Source organism: Euprymna scolopes, chromosome 35 (genome assembly GCF_053919585.1).
Source record: "Euprymna scolopes isolate OS-2025 chromosome 35, ASM5391958v1, whole genome shotgun sequence".
Taxonomy (NCBI): domain Eukaryota; kingdom Metazoa; phylum Mollusca; class Cephalopoda; order Sepiida; family Sepiolidae; genus Euprymna; species Euprymna scolopes.
The window spans coordinates 45358186-45371522 of record NC_136516.1 but is presented as its reverse complement, the minus strand read 5'-3'; the positions used below and the strand labels follow the sequence as shown (position 1 = coordinate 45371522).

Genomic DNA, 13337 nt, shown 5'->3' with positions numbered 1-13337 from the left:
TGTTCATTTTATATTAAATTAATATAGAAAAGTGATCCCCAACTTTTTAAAACAATAATTTCTCCATATATTGGAAACTACCTGTTTCCTGGGATTTTAACTGTTATTTTCAATTCCAGCACCTGCAAAACCTATAATAGTGGTAATTTTAAAGAATTTTTTGTGGATGAAAAGATATTACACCTTTATCAATATTTCCATCATAGTCATTTGTTTTCCTAGATTTGCATATGGATTAAAAATATCTGATATTTCCCCAAAACCTTTGACCTTGATGTAGGGGAGACTAAAACTTGCTGCTATGGTTTCCAATGATCTGAAATATCAGCAAAGGGAGACTTGATTCCAAATATTTTTTATGTTATATCGCCTTTCTTTGGTTTTCATACACAAAGTAAATTTCACAGTGTATAAGGATTATTTGATACTGGAGATATCCATAATCATATCCTATTTCCAAAAGAGGCGAGATATATCATAAAAATATTGGAATCGAGTCTTCCCTCAAGTTTTAGTCTCGCCTCCATCAGGGCTAGAGATTTGGGGAAATATATATTAGCACTGACTAACCCATTCTCAAAGAGAGAAGGTAAAACCTGGAGGGCGGACCTCCTAGACCTTCACAGGAAAAGCATTACCCTGTATTCAATAAGGACCATGTCGTTACAGGAATATTCTAATCCCTGTTGATTTGGGGGGTTGAGGATAAAAAAGCTGGGCATAGAACATACTGGATCTTTTAGAATTCCTGCACATAATTTTTCATATCCACACAAGAAAAAATTTTGCTCTTTGTTTGCAAACTTTTACAATTTAAGACTTCTACGGATTGGCTATCAAATGGGAAACTATTCTTTGCCTTCAAGCTTTTACAATTCAAAGCTCATCTTGATTGATATTACCATTTTGTTTGAAATAACATACATCTTTTAAAACTAAAATGACTTAACGAACTTTATTATCAAGATTACAGAGTAAGATTTTAGGAGTAAGAATAAGTTGGAGTTAGATTTTTTTTTTATTCCTGAAGAATCAGCAGTCTGAAAAACGAGACATTTTAAAACAAGAAGTCAGAATCCAAATTTTTGGAATCCTAGGAATCAGATTTTATAGCTTCTGACTTCATGACCTTATTTGTAAAGTAATTTCCTGCCATGTAGCCCTAATTCTAACTTAATTTCTATTGGAAAATCCCTTAAACTAACCTTATGACTATTTACAAGCACCTTTTCTTTACACTTTTTCTATGTAGATAAAATTTTTATAACACTTACAACTGTGTTGTGTTTCTGCCTTCTTGTCAACGTCACTATATTTTGTTTCTAAAGATAATTGGGGTAATACACAATAAAAATGCTTATTAGCATTGGGTAAAATAAGATTTTCGAAGCCGTTTATTAGAAATTTGAACAAATGGTATTCATAAAAATATCTCGATCAAAATTGATGCAAAGAATGTGTATGGAGTAAATTATAATGCGATATAGTTAAGCAGATAGATGGAAGAACTTCTCAATAAAATTCTGTAGAAATCTAAATGTCAGCATTAAAAGTTGGTAATGCAAAGAAAAACAATGAAACTGTTTCATAAATTTTGTAAGTTTTAGTGAAATATGAATTGAATTTTAATTTTTTAGGCAGGATGGGCCCGAGACTTATATCATCAGTCCAAAAGAAATAAAAGAAAAATGTCCTGAAATTCGGCACGAAGATTTAGAGGTGAGTTACTTCTATTTTGATTTTTTTTTTTTTTTTTTTTTAAAGACCATTTTATTTATTTTTTTTAAAGACCATTTTATTTTTTTTTTTTTTAAAGACCATTTTATTTATTTTTTTTTAAAGACCATTTTATTTATTTTTTTTAAAGACCATTTTATTTTATTTTTTTTTTAAAGACCATTTTATTTTTTTTTTTTTTTAAAGACCATTTTATTTTATTTTTTTTAAAGACCATTTTATTTTATTTTTTTTAAAGACCATTTTATTTTATTTTTTTTAAAGACCATTTTATTTTATTTTTTTTAAAGACCATTTTATTTTATTTTTTTTAAAGACCATTTTATTTTATTTTTTTTAAAGACCATTTTATTTTTTTTTAAAAGACCATTTTATTTTTATAAAGAGCATTTTATTTTATTTTTTTTTAAAGACCATTTTATTTTATTTTTTTAAAGACCATTTTATTTTATTTTTAAAGACCATTTTATTTTTTAAAAGGCCATTTTATTTTATTTTTTAAAAGACCATTTTATTTTATTTTTTAAAAGACCATTTTATTTTATTTTTTAAAAGACCATTTTATTTTATTTTTTTAAAAGACCATTTTATTTTATTTTTTTAAAAGACCATTTTATTTTATTTTTTTAAAAGACCATTTTATTTTATTTTTTTAAAAGACCATTTTATTTTATTTTTTTAAAAGACCATTTTATTTTATTTTTTTAAAAGACCATTTTATTTTATTTTTTTAAAAGACCATTTTATTTTATTTTTTTAAAAGACCATTTTATTTTATTTTTTTAAAAGACCATTTTATTTTATTTTTTTAAAAGACCATTTTATTTTATTTTTTTAAAAGACCATTTTATTTTATTTTTTTAAAAGACCATTTTATTTTATTTTTTTTAAAGACCATTTTATTTTATTTTTTTTAAAGACCATTTTATTTTATTTTTTTTAAAGACCATTTTATTTTATTTTTTTTAAAGACCATTTTTTTTTTTTTTTTTTTAAAGACCATTTTATTTTATTTTTTTTAAAGACCATTTTATTTTATTTTTTTTAAAGACGATTTTATTTTTTTTAAAGACGATTTTATTTTATTTTTTTTTAAAGACGATTTTATTTTATTTTTTTTTAAAGACGATTTTATTTTATTTTTTTTTAAAGACGATTTTATTTTATTTTTTTTTAAAGACCATTTTATTTTATTTTTAAAGACCATTTTATTTTATTTAAAGACCATTTTATTTTATTTAAAGACCATTTTATTTTATTTAAAGACCATTTTATTTTATTTAAAGACCATTTTATTTTATTTAAAGACCATTTTATTTTATTTAAAGACCATTTTATTTTATTTAAAGACCATTTTATTTTTTTTAAAGACCATTTTATTTTTTTTAAAGACCATTTTATTTTTATTTTTAAAAACCATTTCATTTTTTTTTAAGACTTTTATTTTTTGAAAGACCATTTTATTTTTTATTTTTTTAAAGACCATTTTATTTTTTATTATTTTAAAGACAATTTTATTTTTTGAAAGACCATTTTATTTTTTATTTTTTTAAAGACCATTTTATTTTTTATTTTTTTAAAGACTTTTTTATTTTTTTAAAGACCATTTTTTTTAAAGACCATTTTATTTTTTTTAAAGACCATTTTATTTTATTTTTTTAAAGACCATTTTATTTTATTTTTTTAAAGACCATTTTATTTTATTTTTTTAAAGACCATTTTATTTTTTATATTTTTAAAGACTATTTTATTTTTTATATTTTTAAAGACTATTTTATTTTTTTTATTTTTAAAGACGATTTTATTTTTTTTTAAAGACGATTTTATTTTTTTTAAAGACGATTTTATTTTATTTTTTTTTAAAGACGATTTTATTTTATTTTTTTTTAAAGACGATTTTATTTTATTTTTTTTTAAAGACGATTTTATTTTATTTTTTTTTAAAGACGATTTTATTTTATTTTTTTTTAAAGACGATTTTATTTTATTTTTTTTTAAAGACGATTTTATTTTTTTTAAAGACGATTTTATTTTATTTTTTTTTAAAGACGATTTTATTTTATTTTTTTTTAAAGACGATTTTATTTTATTTTTTTTTAAAGACGATTTTATTTTATATTTTTTTAAAGACGATTTTATTTTATTTTTTTTTAAAGACGATTTTATTTTATTTTTTTTAAAGACCTTTTTTTTTTATATAAAGCAATTCTTAAGCTTTGTTTTTTGTTTCCCCTGAAAAAGTAGGGATTGGACCTAGTAATTCACTCCTGTTTGTCTATTTGCACTTTTCTCAATAACCACGCCTTCAATTTTTTTTTTTTTTTTTTTATTAAATTTCAAACAAACATTAGTCATAGACAAAGTAAATTTTTTCCAGAACGGATTTTCTTGGAGACTTCTTGTTGCTCCTCTAGGGGCATTTATAGGAGTAAAATTGCCCTAAAATCATTCGTCCATTCGTACTTTTCTCAGTAACCACTTTTTGAATTTTTTACAAATTTTGCACAAACATTAGTCACGGTGAAAGTAAATTTTTTACTCGTGGAGGGGAACCCTGCATACTCAGCTTGTTCTACCTTTTCTTTGTAAAGAAATTATCTTCACCTTTGTTTTTAGGCGAATTGTCTTTCTCTTTTTCATAAACCAGTTTTTTGTCAAATTTTTAATTACTCCCCCACCCCACAATGCTAGCGAGAGAAATTCTCTGGAGCAATCATTCAAACACCTCTCTATCAAAGTTGAACTGGAATTTAATTATTCTTAAACTGAGAATACCTTAAATCTCAACAGCTATTAGTTGAGAAGCAACAGTCTGTAGCATTATGTAGAAATAAGTGACTTGTAACATTGCATGTGGTGTTCTTTGATCAACACTTAACTGACCAGCGTTATGTAGTGGACAGAACCTAATTGTTCATGTTTATACATAATAGTTGCTCAGTGAATAGTGATGTCTTCAACATTGGTGGTATAGCAGTTGAACAGGTTGCAGATGTTTGTTTCTTCTTCTTCCTTCTCTTTGTGGCTAGAATAATAGCAGTTTTTTTTGTTTTTTTTTTTTTTTACCCCAAAAAAAGGCACATTTCCACTTTGATGTAGGGGGCTACCATTAGAGACATTAGCTACAGGAGTATTATGTAGGGAGTTGGGCAGTAAGATGTCTGTTCACATTACACTTGAACTTCTTCATGTCAGTAGAGTCGAGATCTGAGACCCGGAAGAGTGTTCCAAAGTCTAGCAGTTCTGGGGAAGAAACTATTGGAGTAGAAAGCTCTCTTACATCTAGGGATCTCCATTGTGTAAGGGTGGGATTTAGCTGCTAGTCTGGTTTGTCGGGGGTATTTATGTTAAGTGCTTGCAGTTCGTCAGAGCATTCACCATTTAAAATACTTGTAGAACAGGCAGATGGATTCAACATTTCGTCGATGGGACAGAGGCTGAAGCCTAGATGACAGTTCAGAGTCTATCAAGGTTCAGGTTGGTGACTCTTTTTTTGAACCCTGTCTAGGAGCAAGAGACTAGTAGCAGATGCACCAGCCCAAATGTGACAGCAATACTCCGTACATGAGTTAAAAAGAACTACAAATAACTTCATTAATTGTTTTAGGATTTGATCAAGTTCTTTCAGCAATTTACAACAAGTAAACTAGGGTATTGGAAACATTTCAAACTGCATCTGATAATCTCATTAAGCACTTTCTTTGTTGGAGGAGGCTCATTGTAGTTATAATCAAAACGGTGTCCATTTCCACCTGAATTGTGCTGTCGGCTTATCACTTAGTATAACCTCACCTTAATCACAATATTGTTCACCTTTGTTTCAAGAAGTAAATATGGATTGTATAACATATGTAACCATATTAATCCATCAGAGATTGCATTATCATATAAAATTGCATGGGGAATTTTCCACTCCCCATAGATTGCCTGTTGTTCACCTTTGTTTCAAGAAGTAAATATGGATTGTATCATTCAACCACGGTAGTGGTTGAATATATGCTTAAGTCCGAAATTGAATGAATCGAGACACATTCAACCCCCCACCACTAATCCCGTTCGCAACCAAATTTCAAACAGGTTATATAGTTGGATAGACCACCTCATTAGCTACATTTTGAAAAAAAAATTTCGAAAATTGGTTCAGTAGAAAAAAAGTTACAACAAAATATGTGGGTTCACAAACAGGAGAGTAAGTACATAAGTGACTAACGCTTTTTTTTATTTTGCATAACTTTTTTTGTATATAAATATTTTTTACTGCGATTTTGCCAATATGACATGTTAGCGTAACAGAGTACCGGGGGTTGGTGGAAAGATTTTAGGTTCAATCCCGTGTATCGTTTTTTTTTATAATTAAAAAACCGAACTTTTTTTTAATAACTAATTTTTTTTAACTCTCCTTATGATTTTATAGCAAAAAATGGTGAATTTATCGATTAAAAATATTAGTGAATTCTATGATATACATATTCTTTAAATGAACTCAAATTTTTCGTTATCACATTTGATGAAAAATGTAGTCCCATTTTGGCAATGCATCTGACCAATGATGCTTTTGAACCCGCGACCAGCACTGCGATGTCATCAGCATCATCCTGGGCATAAATATTCCTATTTTTAAACTCCTTTAAAAGAGGATTCAGCATACAGTTCCATAGTAAAGGTGATAAAATCCCACTTTGGGGGTTTCATTTAACTACTTCCCTTTTAACAGTTGCCCTCAGTAGTTCTACTTGAACTGTTCTGTGCCTCACCATATACTCAATCCATCGGATGAGTACTGGTGGCACATTGAGTTCTTGTAGCGACTTGAACATACTACTGAAGGGTATGTTGTCAAAAGCTCCAACGATATCTAAACAGACACCGAAGGCCATCTTCTTTTTTGTTAGTTTACGCTCTATACAGATCACGAATTCATGAACCGCAGTCTCGGTAGAGACCCTGGCTCGGAACTATTGTGATTGAATGATAAATATTGCATAAATGTGTGTTTGAGAGCTAATTTTTTTTGACAATCATTAATAAATATTATAAATTTATATATTAATACAATAGCAATGCCTGGAAAAATCATGGATTATATGGAAAAATGCGCGCATGAAAAGTAATATTAAGATTTTATTAAACCTGGAAAAGTAAAGGACAAGAAATTCAACCTGGAAAAGTAAAGAACAAGATATTCTAGTAAAGTAAAAAATAAGAATTTTTTAAACTTAAAATATTGCAGCTAAAAATAAAATTTGAATATTGATAAATATTTTATTTATTATTTGCATATGTTGTTGTTTATTGTTGAGTAAGAAAAAATTAAATGATCCTAATTATGATATAATAAAATTATTACTTTTTATGTAAATTATAAAATTATTAATTCCATCTACTAACTAACTAACTAATGAATTAATTTTATTCAAACAATTTTCACTACATAAATATATGCAAATAATAGGGGGGAAATAAGTTCAATCCAGCGACTGACACCCTTTCTAACTCAACAATAAACAACAACATATGCAAATAATAAATAAAATATTTATCAATATTCAAATTTTATTGTTTTATTTTAATTTTAAAAAATTCTTATTTTTTACTTTACTAGAATATCTTGTTCTTTACTTTTCCAGGTTGAATTTCTTGCCCTTTACTTTTCCAGGTTTAATAAAATCTTAAGAATATTACTTTTCATGCGCGCATTTTTCCATATAATAACATATGTAACCATATTAAGCCATCAGAGATTGCATTATCATATAAAATTGCATGGGGAATTCTCCACTCCGCATAGATTGCCCGTTGTTCACCTTTGTTTCAAGAAGTAAATATGGATTGTATAACATATGTAACCATATTAAGCCATCAGAGATTGCATTATCATAAAAAATTACATTGGGAATTCTCCACTCCCCATAGATTGCCTGTTCACCTTTGTTTCAAGAAGTAAATATGGATTGTATAACATATGTAACCATATTAAGCCATCAGAGATTGCATTATCATATAAAATTGCATGGGGAATTCTCCACTCCGCATAGATTGCCTGTTGTTCACCTTTGTTTCAAGAAGTAAATATGGATTGTATAACATATGTAACCATATTAAGCCATCAGAGATTGCATTATCATATAAAATTGCATGGGGAATTCTCCACTCCCCATAGATTGCCTGTTGTTCACCTTTGTTTCAAGAAGTAAATATGGATTGTATAACATATGTAACCATATTAAGCCATCAGAGATTGCATTATCATATAAAATTGCATGGGGAATTCTCCACTCCGCATAGATTGCCCGTTGTTCACCTTTGTTTCAAGAAGTAAATATGGATTGTATAACATATGTAACCATATTAAGCCATCAGAGATTGCATTATCATATAAAATTGCATGGGCAATTCTCCACTCCCCATAGATTGCCTGTTGTTTCCTTTGCCAAAAGCAAAATCTTTTCAAGTTGAGTTTTTTTCATTGATATGTAAGTGGTTGTCTTATTGGATAGTGATGCCTTTTGTCAGTGGTGACTAGGGCTATGACAACAGCATGTTCATTTTATTCTTTTGACTCTCGAGTATATATCTGACACAGACACAATTAATCAACCGAGAACCACATCACTCTACATAAAAACATAAGATATCAATGGATATATACCTGAGAATCAAAACAAGAAAATGCAGATATGCTGTTGTCATAGCCCTAGTGATGACAATAGCAGTTCAGAATATGTTCTTTTTCTTCTCGTGGCTGGAATAATAGAAGCAATTATAAAGAACAACAATTAACTCCATTATTTTGCTCTGTGATTTGATTGAGTTTTTATAGTAATTTGCAGCAAGTATATCAAGATGAACTACATAGATATTAAAAAGTGGTAAAGAAACAAGTATCTAACAAGTTACCAAAGGCATAATAAATTATTCTTCTACCTACCTGGATATGTATTTGTGTTTTAAATGATTTTAAATTGCATTCTAAGTATGAAACGCAAGTTGTGCTGAGTGCTTAAGTTAGAATAAAAACAAAGATTCCGCCATATTGCTCTTACTTTTGGAGTCCCGAGAATGGGTCAAAAAGGTGAGATAAATAAAAATGTCAGAAACCCATCCAATAAATGTACCATGACATTTATTAGGTGGAGTTCTAACAGTATTTTATCTTCTATTTTTAAGTCATTATCGAGACTTCAAGTATGTCAGTGTCAAATCGGTGTCCATTTTTTCTTTTCACATAACGCTGCACACTGCTTGTTTTTTTTTTTAACCGAATAAACGTTTTAAAGTAAGTATAACACTAAAAACTTATTTAGCTATGTAGAAGAGTAGTTTATCTTGTCTTTGATAACATTTATTTGTTATTTATTATTATTTTTTTTGTACCTCTATCCATTGTAAAACAAACCTGCAAAGATCATTGTAGGAAACATTTATCATATAGTAATTTCAATGAAGAAAATAGAAATACAATGAAAAGAATTCAACCTACGGTAAGTTTCATGAATAAATTTTCTTTGTTTTTGGAAAAATAATGTACAGCAACAAATAAATGTTACTGTTTTAATGATTTTCTTTTTTAACAAAAAAGTTATTTTTTATGAGAAAATGTTCTTTGTCCATTCTGGGTATTTGTTTTGTTTTTTTTTTTGTTTTTGTATTTTTAGAAATGTTACTGCTTTAAGGATTTTGTTTTTTGACAAAAAAATTATTTTTTATGACAAAATCTTTTTTATCCACGTTTTTTTTGTTTTATTTGTATTTTTAGAAATGCTACTATTTTAATGGTTTTCTTTTTTACAAAAAAATATTTTTTGTCACAAAATTTTTTTTTGTCCACTGTTTTTTTGTTTTTTTTTCTGATAAGCATAAGGGATATATACGGCACAATCACGTTGACACACCAGTTCTTGCCAGATTACTGAAGTTAAGCAACGTTAAGCCTGGCCAGTTCCAGTTGGGTGACCATTTGGGAAGACAAAGTGCTGTATGTACCATGAGGTAAAATATCAGGTTGAGAAACTGGTGCAGTCCATCTTTTTCTTGGGGGGGTAGATGGGATTTTCTGAAGCTGTGGGTCCTGGATATGACCTTAAACTATATCCAGTGGTGAGGCCCCTGCTTGCGGGCTTTGGGGAGTGTGGAGCCACCCTTTAATTTCCATTCCTCCCAGGTCCACTCTGACCCGGAGTAGTAGTACCTGTTAGGGTCCCAACTATGGGTTAAATAGAAACAGACTTGAAAACAACAAATATATTATATTAAAATATTTTTCTTCAAAATCTTTGAATTCGGCATTAAATAACCTGAAAAGGGTTGATATGCCGTATAACAAAACCAACCAACCGTCTAGTGATAGCGTCATAATAAAAAATACCCTCGATAGCTGTGGTGATGTATCAAGTATTCAGCTACCAACAAGATTTGAATTACACTAACTCGTCTAGTGAGTTCAGTCTCTGCTACGGCCATGCTGAATGGATGGATTAGGGATAAGCTATTTCTTTTTTGGAAGATTTTATGGCTGACTGAAGGCAAGCTACTGATAGCAAAGTAGGTGGTGGAGCTATTTACATTGACTGAACGTTTCGCAATATCCCCATGATTTCTATAAGGTGCTGGAATATGCCGACGCAGGATCCACAAAAAAGTGGGGTAATCTCTGCATGAGTGCGCAAAAATTTTTTTAATTCATCTCACAAAAGATCTGAGACGGTATGGAAGACAACAAAGAGAAATGGCAGTGGCAAACCAGATCGGTGAAGGATACACGGCCTAAAAACTTTTATTTGTTTATTAAAAACCTAATGTCTCTTTTCATCTTTCTTTTTTTTTTGCGACAATTATTTGCTTGTCCATAACACAACGCACAAAATGATGACTACCTGTCTGGAAATAAACCTACAGAAACAGAAATAGAAACGAAGGAGCAGGATGTCAAATTTTGTCTAAAAGTTGTCTATTTCAGTTTCTCTATCTACTCCCCCCCTCCACTTTATCGTTTCATATCTATTGCCTTTTTCTTCTGATTATATCAGGCTTTTGACTCTGAATGTGCATTTGATTATTCTTATCTTGAGTCTTATTCTCACAACATTCTGGTGTTTCAGTCAGGTGATGGCAGTCAAGTGGCTAATGACTAGGGCTGTGACAACAGCATATTCTATTCATTGTTTTGACTCTTGAATATATATCCATTAATATCTTATTTTTTTATATAGACTGATGTGGTTATCGGTTGATTGACTGTGTCTTACTGGTATATACTAGAGTCAAAAGAATGAAAGTAATATTCTGTTGTCGCAGCCTTATTAATGATACAGACTGACAACCTGGGTGTTCCATTTCAAAATCCATTTACAACAAAAAAAAAAAACCCAAACCAAGCTGTTACTAAATTTTTACTAACTGTAAAAGAAACATTGGAAAGCAAAAGGATTTTTTTTTTCTTTTGTCTAAAAAAAGAAAAAAAAAGCATAACAGGTTGCATTGTATTCTATTGTGGACACATAACAGGTTGCATTGTATTTTATTTTGTACGCATGAGGATCAGAAATAAACAAAGGAAAAAGGGTAATGATTAAGAAATAGTTACATTTATGAATTTTTGAGATGAGGATTGGTTATTCATATTATTTGCTTTCTTTGGACTACTGTTCTCATCTTGACTGCCATTTTCACGTTTTGATCGATGTAACCTCAGACTTTCTTCAGGTGTATCCTGTTGAACTTGCAAAAGTTTTCTGCCGAACTCTGGAATTTTGCCACACTGAAGATTGAAGGTTCAATCTTCAGAAAAAGGTCACTTTTACAACTGAACTTTTTCAAATACTTTAACCACTACAACACGGGACCGAAAATACAATTCCAAATTACTTAGAGCTTTGCTCCAGTCATGACTGGTAGAGAGAAAGAGCAGATGACGCCTGTGAATTAAATAAATGGTTCTGTTCGAAATTCCATGCATATTACTGAGTTTAGCAGAAAAATTCTTGAGTTCAACAAGATACATCTGAAGAAGGTCAGAGGTTACATTGACTGAAATGTTTTGAAAATAGCACTCCGGATGAGAACAATAGTCTGAAGAATCCAAACAATACCAATAAGAAACAGCCTCTCTTCAGACCGTGAAACACACTAATATATATATATATATATATATATATATATATATATATATATATATATATATCTAGCAGAAGTACCCGTCGTTGACTGGGTTCAAAAACAGTCTACAGAAAATGGACTGTGATTGATGAAAGTATGATAGGTTATGAAAAGGAGGAGGTTGTAAAGAGATAGGTTTTGATACTCAAAAATTTTACCCTAAGCAAAATATGATGAAAGTAAAGATAATTTTTGCGAAAATATATTTTTTATATCAACTTTATTTCCATCCATAGCCAAGAGTGACCAACAAAATGATGTTTCCTTACAAAGAGGAAAATGTTATATATATAATAATATAAATATACAAGAAATAAATGTTACCGTAGTCAATAAAAGTTACTTTTATGGTAGAAAAGTTCATTGGTTTGTATTTTTAAGTAGTTTGTAAAAAATATTTTTTTTTTATAATTCACAAACTGGTTTAAAAAAAATCAAAATGGCAGCGACTTTGAAATGGAGAGCCCCATTTTCAATTTGAAGGAGGGCCACCTGAGCATTCTGTGTTAACAATTTAAGAGTTCTGTCAACGTAAGGAATATTTATAAACATATTTTAATGTTTTCCGTTATTTTGTGCTTGAGGAATATTCGATTATAGCATGTGTAGTTTATATAAAAATTCATTTAAGTAGTTATCGCCCCAAATTTTGTTTTAATTTCGGTTCGCTGAAATTGTTTCAAGTAAAGAGCATTAAAAACTATTTTGAAAAAAAAAAAACATGAACTGAACTTTTGACTATGGTAACATTTATTTCTTGTATATTTATTTTTTCGGGTAGTCGTTTGTTGGCTTTTCTGCTAAACACTCTTACTAAATAATATCGACGAAATATCGAAAAACAAAGAAACAAAAACAGTTTTGAAAAATAATGAAGCTTTACTTACTTTAGTAAAATAATCCGAAACAGCAAAATGGGATATTAAAAAAGTAAACATGTAATTACTTTAGTTTTTTAAAGCAAAGAATCAATATAAATATGAATAAGAAGAAAATGGTGCCCTTTTCAAACAGAACAGCTTCATTTCAGTTTTACCGTATTGAATGGTGTAGTATTGCGCCGTCGGATTCAGGGTTGTACTATTGTAATGTAAAGAACACGCAGAAAGGGTTGTAATCAACTGAATTCCTTTTAGTACACTGACAAAAAAAGCTTTAACAGATATATAAATAAAAATAAAAAGGTTATGTAAATATTTTTATAAAGACACGTAATCACGTGAGCAGGATATTTTCCTTCTTTTGACACAATAACAAGTAACGTTCTTATTTTTTATTATTTATCTATTTATCTATTTTCGAAAGAGTGCCACGTGCAAGTGGAGAAGGAAAAAGAATTATACAAAATTTGTGTCGAATTGTCTAAAGTTCCGATTTTTTGGCTTTCACTTTAATAAGAACGTGAATTTATGAGGTGAATTTATTTGACACAATATGATTTAACT

The 13337-nt window shown here is 28.9% G+C and overlaps 1 protein-coding gene across 2 annotated transcripts in view; it reads left to right on the top strand.

Moving 5' to 3' along the window:
- LOC145259852 (pyruvate dehydrogenase phosphatase regulatory subunit, mitochondrial-like) overlaps positions 1-13337 on the top strand; it is a 169959-nt gene that overhangs the window by 58146 nt on the left and 98476 nt on the right. For both annotated transcript variants that reach the window (XM_080117693.1, XM_080117694.1), the window contains one exon: positions 1638-1719. In XM_080117693.1, coding sequence (XP_079973819.1) covers positions 1638-1719 — 82 coding nt within the window. The remainder of the gene's footprint in view (positions 1-1637; positions 1720-13337) is intronic.